At 43.9% G+C, this 25355-nt stretch overlaps 1 protein-coding gene across 1 annotated transcript; it reads right to left on the bottom strand.

Moving 5' to 3' along the window:
- Positions 1 to 5197: 5197 nt before the first annotated feature.
- C3H3orf52 (chromosome 3 C3orf52 homolog) lies at positions 5198 to 18986 on the bottom strand. The gene is made up of 5 exons (XM_053311070.1): positions 18905 to 18986; positions 15409 to 15572; positions 12245 to 12315; positions 9211 to 9410; positions 5198 to 7589 (listed from the first exon to the last, which is right to left on the bottom strand). The coding sequence occupies exons 1-5, from the start codon at positions 18969 to 18971 to the stop codon at positions 7582 to 7584; spliced, it is 510 nt and encodes a 169-aa protein (XP_053167045.1). The 5' UTR covers positions 18972 to 18986; the 3' UTR covers positions 5198 to 7581.
- Between the last annotated feature and the right edge of the window lie 6369 nt (positions 18987 to 25355).

Below are 25355 nucleotides of genomic sequence, written 5' to 3'. Positions count from 1 at the left end.
GAGAGAAATTTTTCTCCCTCTCTCACAACACTGGAAATAGGTATCATCTTAATGAAAGTGAAGGCTGGGAAATTTAGGACCAACAAAAGGAACTACTTTTTCACACAGTGCATAATTAATCTATGGAATTCTCTGCCACGGAATGTGGTGATGGCCACTAGCTTGGATGGCTTTAAAATTGGCTTAGACAAATTCATGGAGGACAGGTCTCTCAATGGCTGCTTGTCTGGTTGCTATAGGTAACCTCCAGCCTCAGAGGAATGCTGCCTCTAAATACCAGTTGCAGGGGAGCAACAGCAACAGCAAGAGAGAGGGCATGCCCTCACCTCTTGCCTGTGGGCTTCTTGGGCATATGGTGAGCCATTGTGTGAAACAGGATGCTGGACTAGATAGGACTTGGGCATGATCAAGCAGGGCTATTCTTAAGCACACCAAATGAGTTTCAACAGATGTCGGCACATGGAGCAGAATACTCTCAGCAGGTGAGCAGAATCAACTGGGTGGTCCATAAGGTACCTGGATTCCAAAACGTTTAGGGCTTTAAAAGTAATACGTAGCACCTTAAGGAACACCAGTGCTATTCCTTCAGGGTTGGTGTAATATATATACTGCAAGTGACCTCTGATAGTAGTTTGTCCACCTCACTATACCATCTGTGGTTTCTAAATACTTTGCATAGACAGCCCCACATAGAGTAGTCCATCAGAATAATCCAACTGCAGTGTGACCAGGCATGGGCATGGGTGACATAAGGCAGAGTCTTATGCTGCTGCCTTAAGGAAGAGTTGGAGCTGGCACACTAGCCAAAGCTATGCAAAAGCATTCTTTGCTCCTGCTGACCACCTGACTATCCAGCAGCAGTGCTGGATTTAGATCTCCTGAGGTACTCCTCAGAGGGAGTACCACCCCATTCAAAACAGACTGAACCCTCCCTCCCTGAATGGTTATCATATTGACTGCTAACACCTTTATCTTGTCTAGATTAAGCATCAGCTTGTTAGTATCCTCATCACTTCCTCCAGCCCCTAGTTCAGAATTTTCATTCCTCCATGGGATTGGAGACATAGTGAGACAGGGGACCAGGTCTCATGCTCAGTGAGACCCGGTTCAGCAGGGTGCACGGGGAGAGCAGGCTAAGCCCGCTCTCCCTACACACGAGCAGGGAGGGAGCCCTGGACAGCCGGATCAGTCGCCCACACGATTTCTGGCTCTGTGACGGAGCCGGCGGGGGCTGGGGATCTTGGGGGCCGCACGCCCCCCAGAAGCCCCAGTATGCCCTACACGAGTGCACAGGGCATACTGGGGAAACCCCTGGAGCCGGGAGGGAGCTTTTCGCCTCCCCTCAGGGGTCTACTCGTGAGTAGCTCACGATCAGATAGCCCAGGTTTGTGGAGCCTTGCTCCGCAAACCCTGGCTAAGGGGAGGGGTACTTGAGCAGGTTACCCACTCTAGAACCACTGGGCTTGCAGCCAAGCCTGGTGGTTCTCACGTGCTTATCGTGAGAATAGCCCCAGAGTTAGGTGTGACCTGCCAACCGATGACACCACAGCTCAGATCTCCCGATGACCTTCTGAGTGGTTTTTACACAGCTATTAAACAGCATGGGGAAAGGACTGAATGCTTTGGGACCCTAAAGGCCAAAGGCCCCTAGGTCAAGAAGCAGTCCCCCAGTGACACCTCCTGAACCTAATGGTTCTGGTAGAATGGAACCAGTAAAAAACGGACCCTCCCAGCCCCGAGTGGGAGAGATGTTCCAGAAGGATACGGTGGATGATGATATTAAAAAACCACTGAGAAGTTCAGCAGAACCGACAGGGACACATTCCATCTGCCCAGTTCTCAGCAGAGATCATCCACCAGGGTGACTCATGTAGCCTCAGGTCCCAAACCAGGATAAAAACTGAATGTGTGTTGTCCAAGACTCTAAGCAGCTGAGTCATCACCACAAATAATACCAGTATTACCAATTTATACGTTCAGGATACTTGAAGTTTTTCATATTTCATCTGTTTCAGTTTTATTATATGGACACTGAAATCTGTTTTTTCCTTCTCTTTCCAGTAAAGGCTGAAAAAATTTCCTCAGATCCTGACCAGGTCCTGAAAGATATTTCCTATAATCCTTACAATGAGAATATGATTATTTCAAGATGGAAAATGTTGGGTTCATCTTTTTATTGTAATACTGGCTCTCCAGTCCCATCACTATGGTACTCAGTTCTTCAAAAGATGGGTGTTAAGCCTCCAGGCTATAGAAATCTATGTAATAGAGATAAGAACATAAGAACAGCCCTGCTGGCTCTGGCCCAAGGCCTATCTAGTCCAGCACCCTGTTTTATGCAGTGACTCACCAGATGCCCCCTCTCCTGCTGTTGCTCCCCTGCAATTGGCATTTAGAGGTATCTTGCCTCTGAGGCTGGAGGTGGCCTATAGCCACCAGAGTAGTAGCCACTGATAGACTTGTTCTCCATGAATTTGTCTAAGCCCCTTTAAAAGCCATCCAAGTTAGTGGCCCTCACAGCATCCCATGGGAGAGGTGTAGGAGAAGAAATTACAGAAGAGAAATTGGATTAGTTATAGAATTATAGTTTAAAGAATAGAATTAGTGTCTCAATAGTCATTACATTGGCTAACATCCTGACTAAATTTACTCAAGGAAGTCCTATTGAAATTAAAAGGACAAGTTTGGCATGCCTAACTTTAGCAACATTCCTATGGGGAAATTGTTGGTAGTGCGCTGAAATAATTCTTAGATATCACGGAGCCTCTTCATGTTCAGCAAAAATAGATAAATATAAGTTGGTTCCCTGTCCCCAAAGTGCTCAGAATTTCAACAGAAACATAATGTAGACAGCAGCAGCAACCCCTGGAGGGATGCTACGCTGAGGTTGGTTAGGCCCTAACCAACCCCAGAATCACAAAATAGTCTGACAACTGAAGAATGGATTGGAAAAAGTTTGGGATGTAGCTTTATTGTCTAAATCAACTTATTACGGAAGAGAGACAGAAGGATTTGGTATCGATAGATTTGTAAAAAGATGGAGCCTACTGGAATAACAATTTCCAGGAACAGTAATATTCCCTTTATATTTGTCCCCCTCCCACCACCTATTTAATTACAGGATGAGTGGAGCTGAGGTTCTAAACTGTTTAGACCTTTCCCCTTTTTCTTTTATGTATAATGTTGTTGTTTAACAGAAACTGTAATCATGTTTGCAGTATTGATAAATACAAATTATATGAAGAGAAAACTGGACAATCACTTTGCTTCAGTCAGCCTGATGAACCAGAATGAGGAATTAGTTCGTCATAATTTTATAGCATTAACAAATGGTGGGGTTTTCTTGTTTTGTTTTGATTTGGGGGGTTTTGCATTCTGAACTCTCTTACCCCATGTTTCTCCAGTTTCACATATGGGGAAAAGTCACACGTAAGGAAAGTCACACGTAAGGAAATCTGAAAAGAAGTTTAGGGATGATTCATACATTCTTATGAACCATCAACTAAATTCCCATGAACCTTCAACATAGGTTCTGAATTTTCATGAATATACAGCTGATAAACTTCCCAATGAGAGGTAGAAACAACATTTAGAGAATTGTTTATTGTATATCCTACTTCATTGAAAGGACATGGTAGATGAAAAGGATAGGGCATGATCCCAAAATACCCAAATGAACACATTCAGCACAGCACAGCAAATGCTGAGCTCCACTGAACCCAACAGACCCTGAATTGAATGCTTAGGACTTGCAGTACTATGGCCACATCCGCATGTAACACAAAACCCTAGTTAAATGGGGCAGAGGTTGGAATTTGTGTATGTCTGAATGCATGAAACCATGGTTTAACAGCAAAGGCAACCTGCGGTTTCCTTCGCCATACTCCGCATTGAACCTTCTGTCTGTAGTGAGTTTCACCACCCCAACCTGAGGTTTTGGAGTGGCAGCATTATGTCTGAACGTGGATGGTGCCATAACCACGGTTTTGTGCTGTTTCTGGAACTGTAATAACAGAGAGAACGGCCCAGATCTACCTGGGAAAGTGACCACTCCATGCCTGCGGCGATTCTTGCTGGAGAATCTCCAAGTGCCTCTCCAAGCACTTGCCCTGCCCTCTGGCTCCAAACTAATAAAGCAGTTGCCCGACAGCAGGGACACTGCCACATCCCATCTTAAGCTTGTAAGCCTGTCAAATGGGAAATTCACATGGGGGCATGCCCTCTTCCCACTCTTTGTTTCCCCCTCCTGGCAATTAGGAGAGAAAGGGGATGGGAGGACAAGACAGGCACTATGTGCTTTGCACAGTGAAAATGAAGTGATAAAGTATGTTCGTTCACAAGCACATGCAGTCGTGGTAGCCCCACAAACTGGGCCACCCAATTAGATATTTGGGAAGGTAACATATGGCATGGCATCAATACCCATAAGAGGGTTTAAAAGGCAGCCCTATCCAGGAATTCTTGAATGAGTCAGAACTATTTTTTTATTTTATTTTTTTGTACAGCGATGCTGGGGAAGGGGGCCCTATCCCCTTCCACCTGGGTTAAAGTGTGCAGTCCCTAGCCTATTCATGAGAAGAACTGTCCAGTAGGAGCAGCATTGCTCCAGTGAAAGGAGCGATTCTACATGTGTGATAACGACAAATGCTGCTCCTGAACATACCACTCTCTCATGAGAGTGGAAGGCCATGAGCATACACATTCACAAATGATGAAAAATCAGGCGGCCCTTTCCCATGATTCCCTGTGGTGGCAGATCTGCATACTCCACAACACCGATCTGAACTAGGGAAATTTGAATGAAAATTTAGATCTGTCCCTAGTCCCAGTATTTGCCTCTGAGCCATTTCATGCCAATTTCTTGTTCTTTCTCTTTTCTTTCTTTCACTGTGGAATGAGAACAAAGAATCTCTTCATACATCAGCCCAAGAGAGGGCCCATTTCAGGCTAACTGCATGTTTGTCTTGCACATTAACTAAACACGCAAATTCTCATAGTATTTGTCAAACGTGAAGTGCCTAGGGACTTTTTTGTATGGGGTGGTATAAATGTACTAAATAAACAAACAAACAGATAGATATGTCAGAATAGGACTGGAATATACATGCCACATTTGTGAAACAAAACTATTATTGAAAGAGAAAAGCAAAGCAGTAGATAGTGGACATCCGAAGAGAAAGTGGATTCATTCAAGGCCTTTCTGCATGATCAATTTTATTGTAGAACAAATGCACATTTGTTTCTTGTTAAGTTCACACAACTTAGCAGCATGGTGAGCAACTTAGGAACAGCCTCCTAACTGATGCACCACAAGTGTCTATGCATGAAATACCTATGTATTTTAATTAATTATATACTGCCTGATATATACATCTCTAGGCGGTGTATACAATCCGTATTACAATATAAAAACAAAAATAAACAAAACACTTTCACAGAATAAGAACAATTAAATACAATTCACAGCAATTCAAATAAGTACACAGGATAAAACAAACAGTTTAAATTAATTTTAATTAAAAGCCTGAGAAAACAGGTGTATCTTAAGGGACTTTTTAAAAAGCAGTCAGAGATTGAGAAGCTCTTATTTTGACAAGGAGTGCATTCCAAAACTCTGGGGCAGCCACAGAGAAGGCCAGGCCCCAAGTTGTCCCCAGACGAACCGGTGGCAACATAAATGGACCTCCCCAGATGATCTTAATAGGAGTCAGGGTTCATGGCAAAGAAGATGGTTTCTTAAATACCCTGGACCTATGCCGTTCAGGGCTTTATAGGTAATGACTAGCACTTTGTATTTTGCTTGGAAATATATTGGCAGCTAGTGCAATTCTTTCAGAATCAGTGTTATATGGGCCTTTCATGTTGTCTCAGAAACCAACCTCATTGCTGCATTCTGTACCAGTTGTAATTTCCAAACTATATACAAAGGCAGTCCCACATAGAGTGCATTACAGTAGTCAAGCCTGGATGTCACCAGCATATGTGACCATTTTAAGGTAATTTACCTCCAGAGATGGGTGTTGCTGATGTATCAGCTGAAGCTGATAAAAAGTGCTCCTGGCCACTACCAATTTGAGTTTGGATCCAAGAGCACTCCCAAGCTATGCACCTGATCTTTCAGGAGGAATGTAAAGCCCCTACACTCCCTACCCATGTCTTATTTGAATTCAACTTCAGTTTGTTATCCCTCATCCAGCCCATTGCCACCTCCAGGCAGGCATTTAGAGAAATTACGCCATTTTCTGATGAAGTTCATAGGGAGAAATAGATTTGGGTGCCATCAGTATATTGATAACACCCTGCACCAAATTTCCTGATGATCTCTCCGAGCAGTTTCATGTAGAGATGTTAAAGAGCATTGGAGACTGTATGGAGCCTTCTAGAACTCCATAGTGTAACTCTTGCTTGGCAGAGCAACAATCTCCAAGTAACACCATCTGGAATGTTCCTCCCTCTCTTCCACAGAGATGTAGAAATGGAACCACTGTAGAACAGTGTCACCTAATCCCACCTCCCTCAGGCGATCCAGAAGGATACCATGGTCAATGGTATTGAAAGTGCTGAGAGAGCCAAAAGGATCAGCAGAGTCATACTCCCTCTGCCAATACCTAATTGAAGATAATCCATCAAGCCGACCAAGGCAGTCCCAACCCTATAGCCCATGTTAAAGCCAGTTTGAAATGGGTCTAGATAATCAGTTTCTTCCAGGACTGTCTGGAGCTGAGAGGCCACCACCCTCTCAATCACCTTGCCCAACCATGGGAGATTAGGGACAGGCCTATAGTTGCCTAACTCTGAACGGTCCAATGTAGGTTTTTTCAAGTTTGGTCTAATGATAACCTCCTTAAGATAAGGAGGCACCCTACCTTCCCTCAGATAAGCATATGCATGAAATGATGTTCTATGTCTCATAGGTACATAAGAAGGTGCCTTCTACTGAGTCAGACCATCTAACTCAGTATTGTCTATTCCACCTGGAAGCAGCTCTCCAGGATTGCATGCAGGGAGTCTTTCCCAGTCCTACCCAGAGATACCATACGTTCTGCATGCTAAGCAAATACTCTACCACTGAGCTATGACCTTATTCCTCTAGAGGCAGTGCTCCTCATATATTTCCTGCAGGGCTTGTCCACCAAATTGACTCGTTGCACTAAGAAACAGCTTGAGGCTGAGCATGTGTATGCATATGAGGACTGAATGTGTATGAACATTCAGTCCTCGTCTCATGAAGGCGTTTAACATCTTTTAACATCTTCTAAAATGTTTTGTATAGACTTGAATAATTATTTGAAATGCTCTGAATAATTCTTTGTAACCTGATAGCCATCTGCTGAGTCTCTGTGCTGTTCAAAAACCTGGATTTGGTTCTTCATATGCAGCCATCATCTTGTCCACTTGGTGCATACAGTGATATTTTCTTGGCATTACTGATCTGAATAAGAGGTCACAAAGTATATCGGAAACCATCTGCAGCATCCTTTGAAGAAAATATCACAGACTTCATTACTGAACATTCCTCCTCGGTCATTCTCAGGCTCCGGCAGCCTGCTTACATTTTTTTCTTTCTTTTGTACCAACAACCTAAATTTCTGTAGTATAAATTCATTCCAAAAAAAGGAGAAAAAAGAGGAAGGGAAATATAATTGATACAATAAAAATAAATTCATCTTTAACAAGTGACCCACCTCAAAATACACATACGTACAATAACGTATACACATATGTATAATAAACACACACACACACACACACACACACTACACATATGTATAATAAAAAGTGTGTTGCACTTTTGAGTGTTCAGAGCACTGCATGTAATTCTGCAGGATTCCCCAGCAGATGCAGCCCGTTGCACCATCTCCCATATCATCCCAAAGGGTTCCTCAACCCTCAGGAGCAACCTTTAAGTGTAATGTGGGAAAGGAGGCAGGAAAGCCCCATGCTATGAGCAGATCTCCACTTGTGGTTGTTACAATACAAGCCATAGTACTGATGTTGTGCTGTCAGAACTGTTGGTAGTGGTATAGCAAATCTAGGACTTCAGTAGACAATTCTTCTCTCAGGGGCAGTTCAGATGATGCTGTTCCTGACCTCCTGCTTAGGAAGGAGATGCACCGAAAGCATGCTGTAAGAACATCCTCCATGGACATCCTGGTGTTGTCCCAGCACGTTCCTTTATCAAGTGCAGGAGCTGTTCATTCACACAGCCTGTCTACATGCACTCCAAATACATATTTGGGCAAATATTTGGAGCACATATAGAGGGACCCTTCAGAAGAACAGCCCCCCATGAAATAAATGGACATGTTGAGTCTGGCATCGGGATATCTATGGAGGATGTCCTGATGGTTCACTCTCTGTGTGTCTGATTCCTAATCACATGGACAAATATAGTATCATGCATGCCACCCCAATATCAGTTAAAGATTAACTTACCCAAAACTTTTCCAATGTAGCATTTAGAATGCATTCATTTAAGGGCAAAAATGTGAACAAGTTATATCTGAAATGGTTTTCTATATTACTTTTCTGAAGATCATCCAGAATCTCTGAATCCCCATAGAACCTGTCTGTGGATTCATACCTGGAAGAATTCTGGATCCACTGCCCAGGTTATCTTCCTACATGTTTGCACTCATGAGATCACTTTAAAATAAACTCCAGAAGAACTGAAAGATGACATTAGAATCACCTCACAGTCATCCACATAAATATTATCTCACAGTAATCCAGACAAAGGGAAGCATTTTAAAGCATCACTGATAACAACTGGGATATTTCTGTCTGGGATTTTACTCTCCCCTTGAATTTAATAGTATTTAAGAGCTTGAATTTAGCTTGATTATTCATAATGGGCATAATTTAGCTAGAGTTAAGCATTTCTAAATCCTATTAATTTCCATGGGAGAGTTAAGCATGTGCTTAAATCTCTGCCAGTAGAAAGAATATTACCTATGTCTGGATCAGGCCCTTGGTTATTCTTTATTCTGTTCTGTTTATAGATTGCAATATTTGAGCAAGTTAAACAAGTGATTATTAATTCAATTAAATGAATGAGAATATTGTTCTAAATTCTGGGCACGAAACCATTTCTAGAAATTGTGTGTATAGTAATGAAAGTTATTGACAGAGAGAAGCTTGTTATACTTCACTAAATACACTCTAGCTTTCTGAAAAATTGTACTTCAGTTCTTTCCTTGTGACACTTACGTGTTAGTGAAAGAGAAGTTGGGTCAAGTGTCATGATGCTACATCCAGGTACATCCAGGTTATACATTCCTTCTTGGTCATAAATATTTTGCCTTAAAATGTTCAACACAAACTTTTTGTTCATTCTGTATTCCATGAACTCTTCAGTCTCAGGTGGCACTCGGAAACACAAATTGTAAGATGCAGTATTGTTTCTATAACTGAAAGAAGGATCAGGCATAGTGGGAATAAGCAGCCAATGTATTCGTTATACAGCCGTTTCTTTCCCCTTCTTTCAATCCTAAGAACCCTCAAAACCTAAAGAGCCCTCAAAACCTATCTGTTTGGCCTGGCCTTCCAGGGTTTTTAAATTGTTGTAATATGGGTTTGAATGTTGTGACCTGGTTTTTCAGGGTTTTAAATCAGTTTTGAATGTTTTAACTGTTATTGTTTTATGGTGTTTTACAACCTGTTTTCAACTGCTAATTAATTAATTTTAATTGTTTTGTTTTAATGTAAATCACCCTGAGCCATTTTGGAAGGGTGGTATAGAAATCAAATAAGTAAGTAAGTAAGTAAGAACCTCTTCAGGCAACACTTTTTGTGTGTGCCTACCTCTAGGTTTTTTTTAAGTGTACACCTAAACATGTAATCTACCACTTTAAGTGGAGCCGGTTCAAATCCCCGCTGGTACTATATCAGACAGTAGTGATATAGGAAGACGCTGAAAGGCATCATCTCATACTGCGCAGGAGGCGGCAATGGTAAACCCCTCCTGTATTCTACCAAAGACAACCACAAGGCTCCGTGGGCACCAGGAGTCGAAATCGACTTGACGGCACACTTTACCTTTACTTTAAACATGTAAACTGAAAATGTCGCAAACAGCTGTTTTTCTCCATACCAACATGTAAAATGAGGGAGTGCAAAAGTTGACTTCAGGTTCACAAGGGAATAAAGGTCACATCCAGCAGTTCTGTAATAGACATTGTTCTCAGGCTCTGTGAGAACCACCAGGATCCATGTAGATCCCAGTGGAGCTGCTGCACCAAGCCCAGTGCCGAAGCCCAGCTCTTAGCCCAGGTTAAGCTGCCAGGCTTATATGTCAGTGCAGGCTGCTTGCAGCTCACACTGACACAGATGTGGGCCTAGAGCACCCATCCCACCAAATGCAGTGCACTGTGGGATATCTGGAAGCCAGGACAATGAGTCCTGGCCTCAGAACGATCCGCCCTGCTCGTGTGGGAGCGTACTTCGTGCTCCCACCAAGTACAGCATGATTGTCTGGAGCGGGGGGAGGCAAAGTTTGAGAACCTTTCCCTCCGCCTGCCCACCCGTTAGGCCATATGAATGACCCCAATATGTACAACCTCTTAGTTACCCTGTATGAGTCTCCCTGTAGAAGTCTATGTGCCCAAGCGGGACGCTGTTTATGTCTAATATTCTGCCTGCCCAGATGTAAAATTGGCTAGCCTTGTTATTCACTACCCCTCATTTTAAAAATGCTGGAACACTCCATGCCTTTGGAGCTATGCTTTGGGGGAGCAACTCTCATCACCATGAGTAACCCAGGTTAGAAAGGCAGTCAGGAAAAAAATCTCATAAGGAATGTGCTCCCACTAAATCAATGTTAAATAAAGAGTTTAAGAAAAGGACAGGGACGTGTCTGAACAAACTCACTGAATGTGACTGAGCAGCGAGAAACAAACAATGTCAAAACAGAGTTTGTCACTGTAGGATCAGGGGCCAGTGACAGCCCCTATCAACTCTAAGTGTGGCTCCCTGACTAATTATTGGGCCTGAGTGAAATTTCAGCCAACACTGAACACTCCGCACAGTCCCCCTGGATCATGCAGAGGCAGCCATTCTGACCATGCGGTGCTTCACTTAGCCCAGTGCTGGAAGGAGGGGGGGTGGTCCCTTAAGAGAAACTGAAAAGAAACTCTTGAGCCCCAACACCATCCTGGAAGGTGTGCACAGAGTGCTGGAAAGTGCAGCTCTTCCCAGGCCTCTCCTCCAAGAGCACTTAAGAAGGGGTTCATCTCTCTTAAATGGTCACCCCAGCACTGAGAAAAGCACAGAACTGTGCAGAGATCAGCACAGTGGGAAATGGCTTTCAGATTCAAGGGGAATTTTTTTACCAGAGTTGTCTCCCACTTTAAAAATAGTGAGGATCACTGATCTAATAGGTGTCAGTGATTATTACACACAACAACACTATTACACATTACAGCACTGAAGAAAGCATTCCATTTTCCTACAACGTCAAGCATCCTGAATATTCTGAACCTGTGATATGCCCACAACAAAAATGTTAATAACTATGCTCAACAAATGAACTTTTTTGGTGCAAGAACCTTGTCATGGGGGAAAGCCCTTGGGTCGGTCTTTCTTCCTTTCTCCACCTCTCTTCTCTACACTTCTTCAGACAAGTCTCATTCCCATTTCCCCCCTCCACGCCTACCAAGATGCATTTGTTTTTGCTTGGAAAAGAGGTGACTACAGGGTAGAGATTTATAAAATTATGCATGGAATATAGAGGCTGGTTAGAGAGACATTTTCTTCCTCTCTCACAGCACTAGAACCATGAAACTGATTGCCATGGAAATTAGGACCAACAAAAGGAAGTACTTTTTCACACAGCACATACTGTAATTAATCTATTGAATTCTCTGCCATGAGATGTGGTGATGGCCACAAGCTTGGATGGCTTGAATAGAGGCTTAGACAAATTCATGGAGGACAGATCTATCAATGGCTGCTAGACTAATGACTATAAGCCACCTCCAGCCTCAGAGGCAAGATGCCTCTGAATACTATTTGCAGGAGAGCAACAGCAGGAGTGAGGGCACGCCTTCATCTCCTGCTATGGGTTTCCCACTGGCACCTGGTGGGCCACTGTGGGATACAGGATGCTGGACTCGATGGGCCTTGGGCATGATCTAGCAGGACTGTTCTTATATTTGTATGTTTTTATTCTATTATTTTTTCTGATTCAGATTAAGGTGTTCTAAATTACATAAATAAACCAATGGAGTTAATTCTTTCTTCCTACCTGAAGGAAATAACTTCAGCAGTGATAAAATATCGTCCAAGAGCAGGCGAGTGACTGTAGACATCTATAAGCTTAAGAAAAGTAACATGTATTATTGCCACATATAAAACAATATGAAGCAGTCACCCTGTACATACGGTGGAGGTTCTGACCTATTGATAAGTACACTACAGCCTGATATACTGTAAGATTTGCCCATATCTCTGGCATTGTTTACTGTTCTTGGCTGGGATTGTTACCTCCCACAGTCACTATTAGTAAACAAAAGTTAAGTGTGTCAGGGCCAGTGACACATCTAATGTAATGTGTAGTTTGGCCCTCAGATAAACAGACTGGCTGACATTATGAGGAAGATTACACGAAGGAGTCCTTTGAAATTAACTGGACAAAGCAATACCTAACTTATTATTTTAATTGTAGTGACTTACATGATACACTGCCCTCCCCTCTCTCCAAAAGCTCTTTACGCCAACATAATATTTTCGGGTCATGTAATCCTCAGGAACATATTACAGAAAAAATTACTCTCCATCCTCCTCCATGACTGGTGCATTGCACAAAGAATCCTCCTTTACGGAGACACTCAAGGCTCCTTGCGGACCTGCAGCCCTCTTTTGGTTGGTGGAGGGCTGCACATGTAAACCCCTGCTAACTTGGCAAAGAGGCACCTTTTAATGTGGTGATTCTCTTTATTTAGCAGGGGGAGAGTAACTGGCCCTATTCACTCACAGTTCAATACCTCCAGTGACTGTTGGTGGTGTCCATCTTATGTTTATTTTTAGATTGTGATCCCTTTGGGGACAGGGATCCATCTTATTTATGTATTATCTCTCTGTGTAAACCACCCTGAGCCATTTTTGGAGGGGCAGTATAGAAATCGAATTATTATTATTATTATTATTATCAACAACCACCACCACCTATGGGACTACTTTGGGTAACTGTCAAGTCAAGTCAAGTCAAATCATTATTCTAGTCATTGACCAGTATACATACAGTTTTTTAAAAACCTGCAATAAATAAAGCAGCCCAAGGAATTTAACATCTTTCCAAAATATTTCCCCTTTATTTTTTTTATTTTTTTTTTTATTCTATATTATTTTATTTATATACCACCCTTCCAAAATGGCTCAAGGAGGTTTACAACAGAATAAAAACAATTTAAACCAGTTAACAATTAAAAGCAAAACTATAAAAACAGGATAAAATCAATTAAACATTCAAACTGCTAGAAACCCTGGAAAACCAGGGCAAACATTTAAAACAATTTAAAACAGTTTAAAAACCCTAGAAGGCCAGGCCACAGATAGGTTTTAAGGGCTCTCCTGAAAGATAGTAATGAACTCAGATTACGGATTTCTGCCAGGAATACATTCCATAGCCCAGGAGCAGCTACAAAGAAGGCCCGCCTCTGAGTTGCCACCAGACGAACTGGTGGTAACTGGAGAAGGACATCCTCAGATGACCTTAACGTGCGGTGGGGATCGTGCAGAAGAAGGCACTCTCTAAGATAACTCAGACCTAAGCCGTTCAGGACCTAAGCCGTTTAGAGAGTACCTTAGATAATAATTACTTAAGAAGTATTTAGAGAGCTGCAACTGCCTGGCATGATCTAGAGGCTATAATTAAAAAATTGGCTACATTATAATAAATATTATTATATTTATCTGATAAAAGAAATTAAATTTAAAATTCATCATGTTGACCTGGAAGATCATTTATCTTAGGTGTAATCAGTTTATGGCGCAAGTCATATAAAAAAGCACACTACAATAGAACATGACCAGCTGATCCAATCTGTCCTGATCCACATGGGCAGAAATGTTGCTGAACAGGAATATTTTGGTATCTGCCATCTAGTTGGGCTCATGGGAGAGTGTTGAAACGGGCCCTAGAGAAGGCCCACTAATATCTGGGCACAGTCCATGTACCCAAATATGGTGTTGGTTGAAAGTGGTAATCTACCTTAGGGCCCTGTAGGCTCTAGGCACCTTTCTTAAATCACTTTGGAGTTACATGTCCAAAATTTGTTGTTTGAAGGTTTCTTTGGCCTTCTCAAAGCCCAGGGATATCAAAAGATCTGATGATAAGCCAGTCTTCGCCCATTGTGAGTGGAAATCATCAGTAAGTAATAAATGAACTAGTTCTAAAGTTCAGTTTTAGCCAATAAATGAGCATGGCCATCCAGATTTTGGCTTCAACCCTAATCATTCCAGCTTCCAATCTCAGTGCCACATTAGAGGCACATCTTGGAGTAAGGAAAAGTGCTCTTTAAAAGCCAGATGTGACTCGCTTGGGGGTCTTCTGGGGGCCGCATGACCCCCAAACTCCACAGCCCCCGCCGGCTCCATGACGGAGCCAGCAGTTGTGTGGGTGGCCGCTGCGGCCGCCCAGAGCAGACTGTCTGCTCGTCTGCGGGGAGAGCGGGCTTAGCCCGCTCTCCTTGCAAACCCCCTCATGGCTCTTCTCACGGATCGTGAGAAGATCACAGATCATGAGAAGAGCCTCCATGTCTCTCGCTTTTTGGTAATTAATTACCAGATGTTCTTCATTGCATGTCAAACCAAGGTCTTGAGAGATTGATCTGTGTTTGCAGTAAAATTGTGGCATCACCCGCATCCAGTAGAATAGGCAAGTGCTTATTTGCCAGCTTGGGGGCATGTGAAGACCTAAATGCTGCAGCCATTTAATTAGGGAGTTAATATAGATGTTAAACAAATGGGGGGTGAGCTAGTATATACTTCTGTTTAAACAACCTTATAAGTGGGGATGGGATTGGAGATTTGGCCCATACAATTGCACCTAACTCTTAAATTGGTGCTTTCATAGAGTTTGTATATATGTAATAGTAGGTGCTTGTGGATTGAAGAATGTTTAAGCTTATCCCATAAAGTGGCTCTGGAAATTGAATCAAATGCTACCCTAAAGTCAACAAAGGCCACAAAAAGTGATCCATTAGACCTTCTGGCATATTTATCTGCCAAATATTGCAGCACAAGACAATGGTCCATAGTTGATCTACCTGTGTACCACTCCAAAGTTAAGATGTCTTATACTTGCCTGCATGACTTGAGGAATGTTTAAAATATATATTTAAAATATTTTAAATATTTACAATATATGTATGTTGTAGCCAAGCCTTGGTAGGCCACTAGTGAACTTACCTTCTTACTAAGATGTTCAGAAAGCTGATATGAGTCATATGCTGATTCTGCAAGCAACAGGTCAGGCTTATCACAATTAATTTTTATTATTCCTGAAAAATTGTGATGATTACCACTTGCTATCAATTCAGGATGCCAGTATTCATCTTCATCTATGTAAATCACTAAAATAAAAAAAGTAAGTAATTATGATTGTAATATTAATTATAGGTTTACTGTATTTTTCAGCACCAAGTAATTCTAAATACAATTAAAGCACACCAATACTCATGTGCTGCTGGTCCCCATTTTAGCAGGGTGAGATGACACGAGGGTTGCCAGATTCATTGGAGAGAATTCCTGGACACCACTGTCAAGAGGGGCAGGTGTGTAAATGTTAAAACTCTGTTTCTTTGACCCAGATTGGGGGAACTGCTTGACAGTGGAGCTTGGCAGCTGTTTCACAAATTCTTTGCTGTAGTGTTCTTTGTACAGGAGAGGGCTAGGAGCTCATACAGTTTGCATGCAGCAGCTGAGGGTAGAAAGTCTGCAGAGCTTCATCTTTCGAGTAGTAGCAATAGAAGACAGTTGTGTGGGAAGGCCTGTTGCTCCTTGCATTTCTTCCTGCTATTCCACCCAGGAGATACTTCCTGTTGGCTAAGAGGGGCCCTCACAAGACGGCAAGTGCTGCATCAGGCAACTAATGTTCTACGGAGAAGGGAGACCCCAACAATACCACTAGAGAAAAGGGGGTTCTCTCTGTACTTCACAGCTAAATTCAGAGGTCAAATGACACACTCCGAACTCTAGAAATTACCCAGAAAGGCGAGGAAGGGTTTGAATGAGCCATAGAGAGTAAACCAATCTTGGTGATGACACATGCTTTGGTAATCTCACAAGTTGATTACTGTAATGTGCTTTATGTGAGATAAAGGGAATGGTTGGGAAACTACAGCTAATGTAAAATGCAGCTACCAGACTCAGCTGGACATGTTAATAATATCCATATATTTAATTCTCGTAGCTATGCTGGCCTTGGTCCGAAATAAACCAATACATACATACATACAATTCTCGTAGACGTGCCTGTGGGGATGCGTCCTGGCAACCCAGCTGATTGGCTGGGCGGCAGACATACCTGATTGGCTGAGGCGCAGGCCAATGGTGGCAGTGGGCTGGCCTGCTGGGACTGGCTGGCACTGGGAGCCAAGCGGTGTCCACAGAGGCAAGCAGTGGGCTGCAGAGCCAGTACTCAGCCCGGCAGTGGGCCTGCGGGCCTGCCTGTGGAGGCCAGGTAGCGGCGGGCCCGCCCCGCCCGCAGAGGCACCCGTGGAGGCACCCGTAGAGGTAAGGCACCTGTGGGAGGCCAGGGCGGGAGGGAACTGGGCAGTGAAACTTCCCTGTTCACCTCCCGGGCGGAGGAACGGCGGCAGTGGGGCCTTTTTTGGCCGGCCGCCACCCAGTAAGGAGGGCCTGGCCTGTGGCAGCAGAGGTAAGAGAGAACTGGGTGGGAGGGAGGGAGGGAGGGAGGGGGTGGCAAGAGAGAATTGTGGGGAGGGGAGGGCAAGAGAGTGAGGCAGAAGCGAGGGAGAGGGAAGGAGAGGGGGCAGGAGGGAGGGGGGAACAGCCGGCCCCAAAGAGCACACAGATGCTTTGTGCAGGTCGGCTAGTGTTACCTAATCCAGCTCTGAGATGGGAATAGACAGAGATCAAAGGTCAGAGATCAGCACCCATAGAATTCAGAGCACCCCTGCTGACAGCTAGTGCTCCCTGACATGTTGCTAGTGTCCTCCTCTGACATTACACACCAGTTGCTCAATCACATCAACAGTTAAGTGTAGTGATGTAGGGAAGACATAGGCAGCCCATGTCAGGCCATCCTCCCCCTAACCCAGGATCGGTGTCTCCCCATGGCACCTCTTCCCTCCCTGCTGCAAATGTGGGGCACCCATTTTGTCCCTGCTGTGTGTGTGGTGGCAGTGGCCCTGACAGAGCAGCCTGGAGTAGTAGGCGGCCCTTCCCTCATCACTCAGCTGGCCACTGTACATGCACGCTAGCCAGCTGAGTAGCAGGGGTTGGGCAGCCTCCTCCAACAACAACAACAACACCACTACTACTACTACTACTACTAATGCAGAAACATACCATGTGGCCCTGGATAGAGCAGGACTTTTTCATGTGTCAATTTTGAAACTGGCTCCCCAGATCAGAGATTCTCAACGTTGGGTCCCCATATGTTATTGGACTTCAACTCCCATAATCCCCAGCCAAAGGCCACTACAGCTGGGAATTATGGGAGTTGAAGTCCAATAACATCTGGGGACCCAGTGTTGAGAATCCCTGCCCTAGATAATTGGATCTAGTTGAGATGACAGCTCTTCCACATATTTATTGTGCTTGATACTGCTTCTAGGTTTACATATTTTTCTGTAAACTGCTTTGAATTTCTATTTGGGCAAAAAGGCAGTCTATATGTTATAAATATAAATAATGATCCACCAAGCCTAGTGTTGCCTGCTTTCTTCTAAGAAAGAGGGGTGCCCGCCATCTTGTAGTGTGAGGTGGTTCTGTAATCAGAAATGCCAGGAACAGAATCTGGAATCGTGTATGGACAAAGCATGTGCTAACACTACTGACCTATTATCCAGTGACTGTTGCTGGTGTCTGTCTTATGTTTCTTTTAGATTGTGAGCCCTTTCAGGACAGGGATCCATCTTATTTATGTATTTCTCTGTGTAAGCCACCCTGAGCCATTTTTGGAAGGGCGGTATAGAAATTGAATAAATAAATAAGTAAGTAAGTAAATAATCCCGTACGAGGAGAACACTTATTGTGAAATCAATATGCTAGAAAAGGAGTGATCCAGGAGTCTAAGAACTATTTTTAGCCTTGAACCGCTCTTAATTTTGAAGGTGCTGGAAACTGTTTCACGCTGTCCTCACAAGACCTTTGTGATGTAGGTTACACTTAATTTTGTTATTACAGGTGAAGACCGGCTAATAGATAGTGGGTGACATGATGTGCAGTCTAATGGGGCTGAAAGTAACTGCACAAGCAGAGTTATTGTGTTTATCCCCATTTGTGGCAAGGGGGACAAATGTGGTAATGCAGTTTGCATGGCCACCAGTTTTAAGAGCATCAGGACTGTCTTTCAGCTTCACTGCAGGCCTGACACAGAGTCTTCTGGCTCCATTAGACTGCACATCATGTCAGCCAGACATGCCTAAGACCACATCAGGAGTCCATGGAAGAGGTGAGACCTGGTTCCATGCCTTCCACACATATCTAACTTCCTATCCACCAGCTTTTATTCCTTTACATTCCAAAGGCATAGGAATGCTCCTCACAAACTTAAGATCCTGATCTTGCTAAAGCTAGTCATGACTGACACCCATTGATTTCAACAGAACAACTTAGTCACAACTGAACTGAATCAGGGCCATTGCAGGGAGAAGTTGCCCCCATATATCTGATGTAATTTGAGAAGTAAAATTCACATCTGAAGTAGAATACATACCTGAATAAAGCGTTAAACTCAGAACAATCACGAGAACAAATGTTAGGAAAATAGAAGTTATAATCATCCACAATTTGCATTTCCAGCAAACAATCTTAGAACAAGAGCTCAAGTCGGCTGTCTTCTAGACATACAAAGAATAAAAGGAAAAAGCTGTTAATATCATGAAAAAAAAACCCTGATGAATATATTTAGATTAGTCAAAGGTGCATCAAAAAGACTAGCAGAAGAGTTGTTACTGTTAATTGTCGCCTTTCTCCCGCTCCAAATATGTTAGTCTCCCTCCCTACCAGAGGCACTCTAACCCCCAGGCCCTGGGGACCCAGTCCAGTCCTCCAAGGTCGGGGGGGGGCCTTCCAAATTACTGGGGCCAGGGGCCTCCAGCAGCAATCCCACGCCCACACGACCAAACCTCCATGCATACACACACACACACACACACACACACACACACACACACACACACACCATGGCTGAGGGGTGGCTGCAGGGGAGAGTGGAGCAGTCCTTCTCCCCTCCCCCAGAGGGGCTGGGGGTCAGAGAGATGCTAGCCCTGTCCATTTGGGCCAGCGTCTTTTTCCAGCTGCAAGGTGCGTCTGCGCAGATGAGATCATCGGAAGCCCATGACATCATGACCCCAAAGGAGGTTTCAGGGGGCCTTGCATAGGGAGGGCCTCACGACTGGGCAGTCCGGGCACCCAAATTGCCTAGTTGCATCCCTGCTCCCTCCCTCTCTCCCTCCCTCTCTTCTTTCTCTTTCTTTGTGCCTGAAGAAGTCTTCTCTTCCTCTATACTTGCTTTTCTAGCCCTTCAAATCTCCCTTCGTCTTCCTCTCCACCCATCCCCTCTTTAGGGATGTGCGAACAGTTCGGAACCGAACCTGTTCAGCATTGAACCAACCACCTGCTTGGGGGGTTTGAAGGCTTTAAAAAATTTAACCAACTTACCCACTCCAGAAGGCTTCTGGGTCATGACCTGGTCATGCAGAGGCCCATTGGGCATTTCGGCGGCCACCAAAGTGGCTGCCACAATGAAGGGAAGGCCTGGAACGGGCCAAAGACTGTCTGAACTGGGTGATTTTGGCAGTAATGGAGGCTGGTGGGGAAAACTCTGGAGCCCTCCCCCCCACAGCCTCAGAGAAGCCCCCCAGAGGAAGTTGATCTGAAATCAATTTTAAAAAAATTGTGGACCCCCCTGAACCAGGGGGGTTTGAGGGGGTGCAAAACCAAACTGGCCTGATCTGGTTTGAGTCCAGTTCAGAATCAAACTGAACCGGGCCAGCCAGTTTTGTGCACACCCCTGCACTTCTTCATTCCAAACATTCACTTTGGCTATTGGTGACAGTTGGTCATTATTCTTTTTTCTGTTGTGGGCAGTTGCATTTTAAACTGTGGTTTGGATAGTTAGTGAAACAGTTTCTTAGACAACCAACAAATGTTGCTGTGAAAAGGAAAGCAAAGGAAATTGTGGAAAGGAAAGCAAGAGGCAATGTGAAACACAGAACAACAGAACGTTGCTGCCTGCTTCCTTTTCTAGAGGTGCAGCCCTCTGCTGAAAATAACATACTTATTTTAAGTGCAATTAATTCTAATTAAGCTTCTGAAATGAATTAAGCAAACTGAGATGGCAGTTTGGAGTGTACATCAGGTCTGAGTTTTCTAAAATGTACTGAAAAATGAGGGGAATCATGGGAGGAGCATGAGCAACCAACCTACAACACACACTTGAAAAGTATATATGTTAGATTTAGAGAGAAAGAGAGAGACAGATGACAAAACAAACACATTCCTCGAACAAATCACAACTTATCGGATCAGGAATGAGCAATGAGATTGAGTGTTCTGTCTCCCAAGCTCCTCATGTATGCTCAGCTTCTTAGGTAACTTCCTAGTTTGTTATATCACAGTGTATATCACTGTGCCTTCCCCCTGCCAGTGACTTCCAGATAAACAAATGATGGCTTGAGCAATATCTTCAAGTAAGGTTGCAAACGAAACTGAAGCCACAGTTTTTAATTCTGGGCTGGCATTCTGAGCAGTCTTAGAACTATGTAACAGGAGCTGCATCCATGGAAGACACAGCAACAGAGCTCAGCCGAGAGCACTGTCGAAGAGACAATTCTGTCTGGAGGGAGGGGTAGCTGTGCAGCCCTCAGGGACATGATTCTAAAGTTTAAAATACTTTTGGAGAGGGGAGAGAGCAGCAGAAATCACTACCTCTTCTCCCCTCCATGTCCATTTATCTGCTCAGCAACACACTGGGCTGAGCTCCATTGCAGTCTCTTCCACAGATGCAACTCCTGCTACATACTTCTACATTGCTCGGAATGTCAGCCCTGGTTTGAAGGGGCAGGGGCATAGTGGTAGATTAAAGTGGACCTTGGGACAAGAAGTGAAGATAGTTCCCCTGGGCCCCCAGCCTTCTTTTCTCCCTCACCATGTCTTTGCTACAGAAGAACTATATGAATATAGTGGGGGTGGGCATTCTCAGCATGCACTTTCTCTCACTCCTATGCAAATAATATTGCACACTCATCATACTCCAGTCAGGAGCCAGCAGCTAGTCACTGAATCAGGGAGATGTGATGGGAAAGCAAAGAGCAGGCTGTTTCCCAGCAAGTAAAACCACAGCTTACATGTTTAGACACCACAGTGAACTGTAGTTTAACAAACCAGGACGTCTCCTATAAAATTGTTGCATTCACATGACATATGGAAGGGCAGGTCCAATGGATCCATGGTTCCACTCCCCACCCCCGCCTGTCCACATTTGGACGACAGAAAGAGCATCCTCTGTGCATTCAGTGAGACTGCAGAGAGGAGGAGAAACTGGCTGTGTGGGCTTCCTCCTTACATAGGAACATAGGAAACTGCCATATACTGAGTCAGACCATTGGTCTATCTAGCTCAGTATTGTCTTCACAGACTGGCAGTGGCTTCTCCAAGGTTGCAGGCAGGAATCTTGCTCAGCCCTATCTTGGAGATGCCAGGGAGGGAACTTGAAATCTTCTGCTCTTCCCAAAGTGGTTCCATCCCCAAAGGGGAATATCTTACAGTAATGTGCTCACACATCAAGTCTCCCATTCATATGCAACGAGGGCAGACCCTGCTTAGTTATGGGGACAATTCATGCTTGCTACCACAAGACCAGCTCAGTCCGCACAGCCAATCATGGAGGAAGAGAGAGAGAGAGATGCTTTCTCCCTCAGCTCCAGTCCAGCCAAATGCAGCCTCCAAAGAACTGCAAAACTCACTACAAACCGAGGGTTGAAATTGTAGTCTCCAGAGCAAAACCACGTGTCAAGCAACAGTCAGGACTGGAGCAGCATGTGTTCAGACATAATGGTTAGGAAACCACAGGTCCCTGCAACTCTGGTTCCCCGTTACATGCCAATGCGGCCAATAAGGGCATGAGGAGAAGAGGAAGGATTAGGGGAGAGGAGTGAATATTTGAACTCATAGTTCATTCCTGATCAAAAACACATGATCAGAAATGTGATGTTTCTCAACCAAGCCATAATCTAACAGCAAGAAGACTGCATAGTGAAACTTTTAATTATGGATACTGAAAAATATTCATGAAATACTAATGATTAAGCACCTAGATAAAATAAGCAAGTATGCTTTTTCAAGCAACACACACTATTTAATCTGGAAGATAATATAATTCAGAGATTTTGCTTGACTTAATTATCTGCATAGTAATTATCACCATTTGGATTTGTAGCAGCAGCAGACAGCTACAGCAGCAATGCTAGGCTGTGGCTCCTAACACCATGACCTGTTTGCTAAACCCTTGGTAAATATCTGTGTTTGCTAAAACTACGGCAGTAAGAAAACATTCACCATTTCTAAAACCAACACCCTCTTTTCTTGATAAGGAATAGCAATAGTTTACAGAGTTTCAGGTGATACTACCTGCTGCAACCTCTGACGTCCAGATTCTTACAAGAGCAGCAGGAAGTAAGCATATGAGGAAATTATAAGAAGAAAAAATGAGATCAGGACTGCAAGTATATACATGCTTCCCAGGGAATAAACAGCATAGAGCATTAAACACCAGTCTGAATTCAAACTGCTCTGAAAAGAAGAATGACATTTTAACTATGTGTACAGACAAGATATTAAAAACTGCTGGAAACTCTTGATCTTAAATACAGGAACTGAAACTAACTAAATAAATCAATAGTTTCAGTGGTATTTAAGCTCAAACGTTTCCAGCTGTTTGAGATAGAGAATTGAGAATGATGCTTTAACACTGAAACGCATTTGCTCAAGTTTGGTAAGATCTTCATCTTTAAGTTATTTTACTTACACATTAAAGTGGTTTTATAATCTTGTATGGGGTAAGGGAGAATGTGTATATCATTGACACTATATTGTCTTATGTGTACAGATTTTTCCTCAGATCAATATGAATACTTACTAGGGAAACTGGAAACAAATCTCATAGATATCAATGGCCTACATCCAAGTAAACATTAGGGATGTGCACCGAAATCCTTCGGTACCATCCCAAGGGTGGAGAGGGGTTCCCTTAAGGGGAGGTGGGCAGGTCCTACCTGCCCATCCTCCAAGCCCCTGCCACGATGCTGTTCAACCAGAAATGCCTCCATGCAAGCGGTAGCTTGTGCTGCTTTCCCCTTTAAAACACCATGCTGCAGCAACGGGATGCTTCCCTGGCATCACTCGCACAGCATCGGCATGTATATGGTGTTGGCGCATGCATCAATGGCATTTGCGGGGCCAGCAACAGCATGGAAGGCACCTGCTTCTAAACGTCCAGTCCGCCAGCCTGTTGAGCCCCCAGCTTCCTTCTCTTCTGAGGATGAAAGACAAATAGTTATGGCTATTTATTCTGTCTCATTTACATATTACATATTCTGTCTCATTTACATGCCTTGGAGGCTAGTAAGAAGGTTTCTGGTGGGGAAACTTCAGGTGCATGGGCTAAAAGGGATTCTAAATCTGCTGGTCAGGCTGATAAGCAGCTGTGACATTTGCAAACCATTGAGGACAGGCTTGATGACTTGGAGAAACATTCCAGTAAGGAAGTTACAGCTGTTGAAACCACCTCTCCGGAGGGGTCTTCTTGCTGTAACACTCTTGATGCCGATGTTGGTCCCTTCAGCGAGTACAATATAAGTGGGGCTTATCCTCACTGGGCTGGTCATTTATCACAGGTTGGGGGGGGTATGCCGGTTTGGCCTTCTGGCCCTGATTTCTCCCCAGCTGTTTGGATGGGCCGTATACCTGTGTCTGTTAGGAGTAGTACAGACACAGTTTTAAAAGTTACATCTAAGGCCAACTAACACTGTGGGAATGCAAGTGTGGATGGGTATTGATAAGCCATCGGAACTTAGATCGGAGTTGTGGGGTTCCAAAATTGGAAAGGGTGCTACTGATGAAAGAATTGAGTTTTATCCCCACTGTGATGTATCTCTAACTTTAGGGGATCATCTGTTACTTTCCACTAAAGAAAAAAAAAGAAAAAGAAAAATGAATATGTGGACATTTTTTCCTTGTTGTATTGGAAAACTGAGCCCTGCGAGGGTGATAGGAATGACCCTAGGATAAGGAAAAATTTAAAGTTAAATCTGTGGACCATAATTGGTTCAAATCAGTTAGTAGGGTATATGATATATAAGGGGGGAGTTTTACAAAAGCAACCAGCTTGGGCTGCTTCCATGGTGAAATATTTGGACATAATCTATCAGGCGTTAGCAGTGAATCTTTTCCATGTCATTCGGCCTTGGACTCTTCCTTTCCCTGGGATTGCCCCCAACCAACACTTTTGTTGCAGATCATGAATCTTAACCGCCCAATTTCCGGGGAGTATTCAGACACTTGATGGTAAAATCTACTGTCATTTCTCCTAGGGGTCCTGCTCAGACCCCGGGTGGTTCTTTTCAGCAGTTGTGCTGGGAATTCGGGGTTAATGGAGTATATCCCATCCCCACTGTACTCCCGTTCCCACGCACGTTCTGTTTGTGGAGTTTCTCATTCTGTTAGTGTTTGCCCAAAGAGTAAGCATTGCAAGGCTGGTTGTAGGGATTAACCAGGAGCTAGACATCCTCCCCACTCCCCCCACCATCTTAGAAAGGGACTTATTCTGGTGAAGTTTGGCCCACTTCCAAATCTTAATGTTGGGCCTGTTCCAAATCTTAATGTCCCTTTATGGTGAACAGGTTTTCATCCCTGCTGAATCTGACACTCGCTTAATTCCAGTCAATGTTGCATCTCTGCAATGCTGTATCTTCTGATCTGGGCGCTCGGGCCTTGGCACTCAGCAGCAGGCCTTCAGTATATTTGCCCACCACGGCATTATTTGGTGGGATGGTTGTTTAATGGGTATACTAACTTGTTTTTTGTTTTGCAGGATTTCAGCCTTAGTCCTCCTCTTTCGTGCTCATTTAGGACTACCTTTCTGGGTTAGTCATCAAGAGCGCCAG

Source organism: Hemicordylus capensis, chromosome 3 (genome assembly GCF_027244095.1).
Source record: "Hemicordylus capensis ecotype Gifberg chromosome 3, rHemCap1.1.pri, whole genome shotgun sequence".
Lineage (NCBI taxonomy): Eukaryota > Metazoa > Chordata > Lepidosauria > Squamata > Cordylidae > Hemicordylus > Hemicordylus capensis.
Note: the sequence above shows the minus strand (reverse complement) of the source record. Positions and strands in the feature narration are given on the sequence as shown.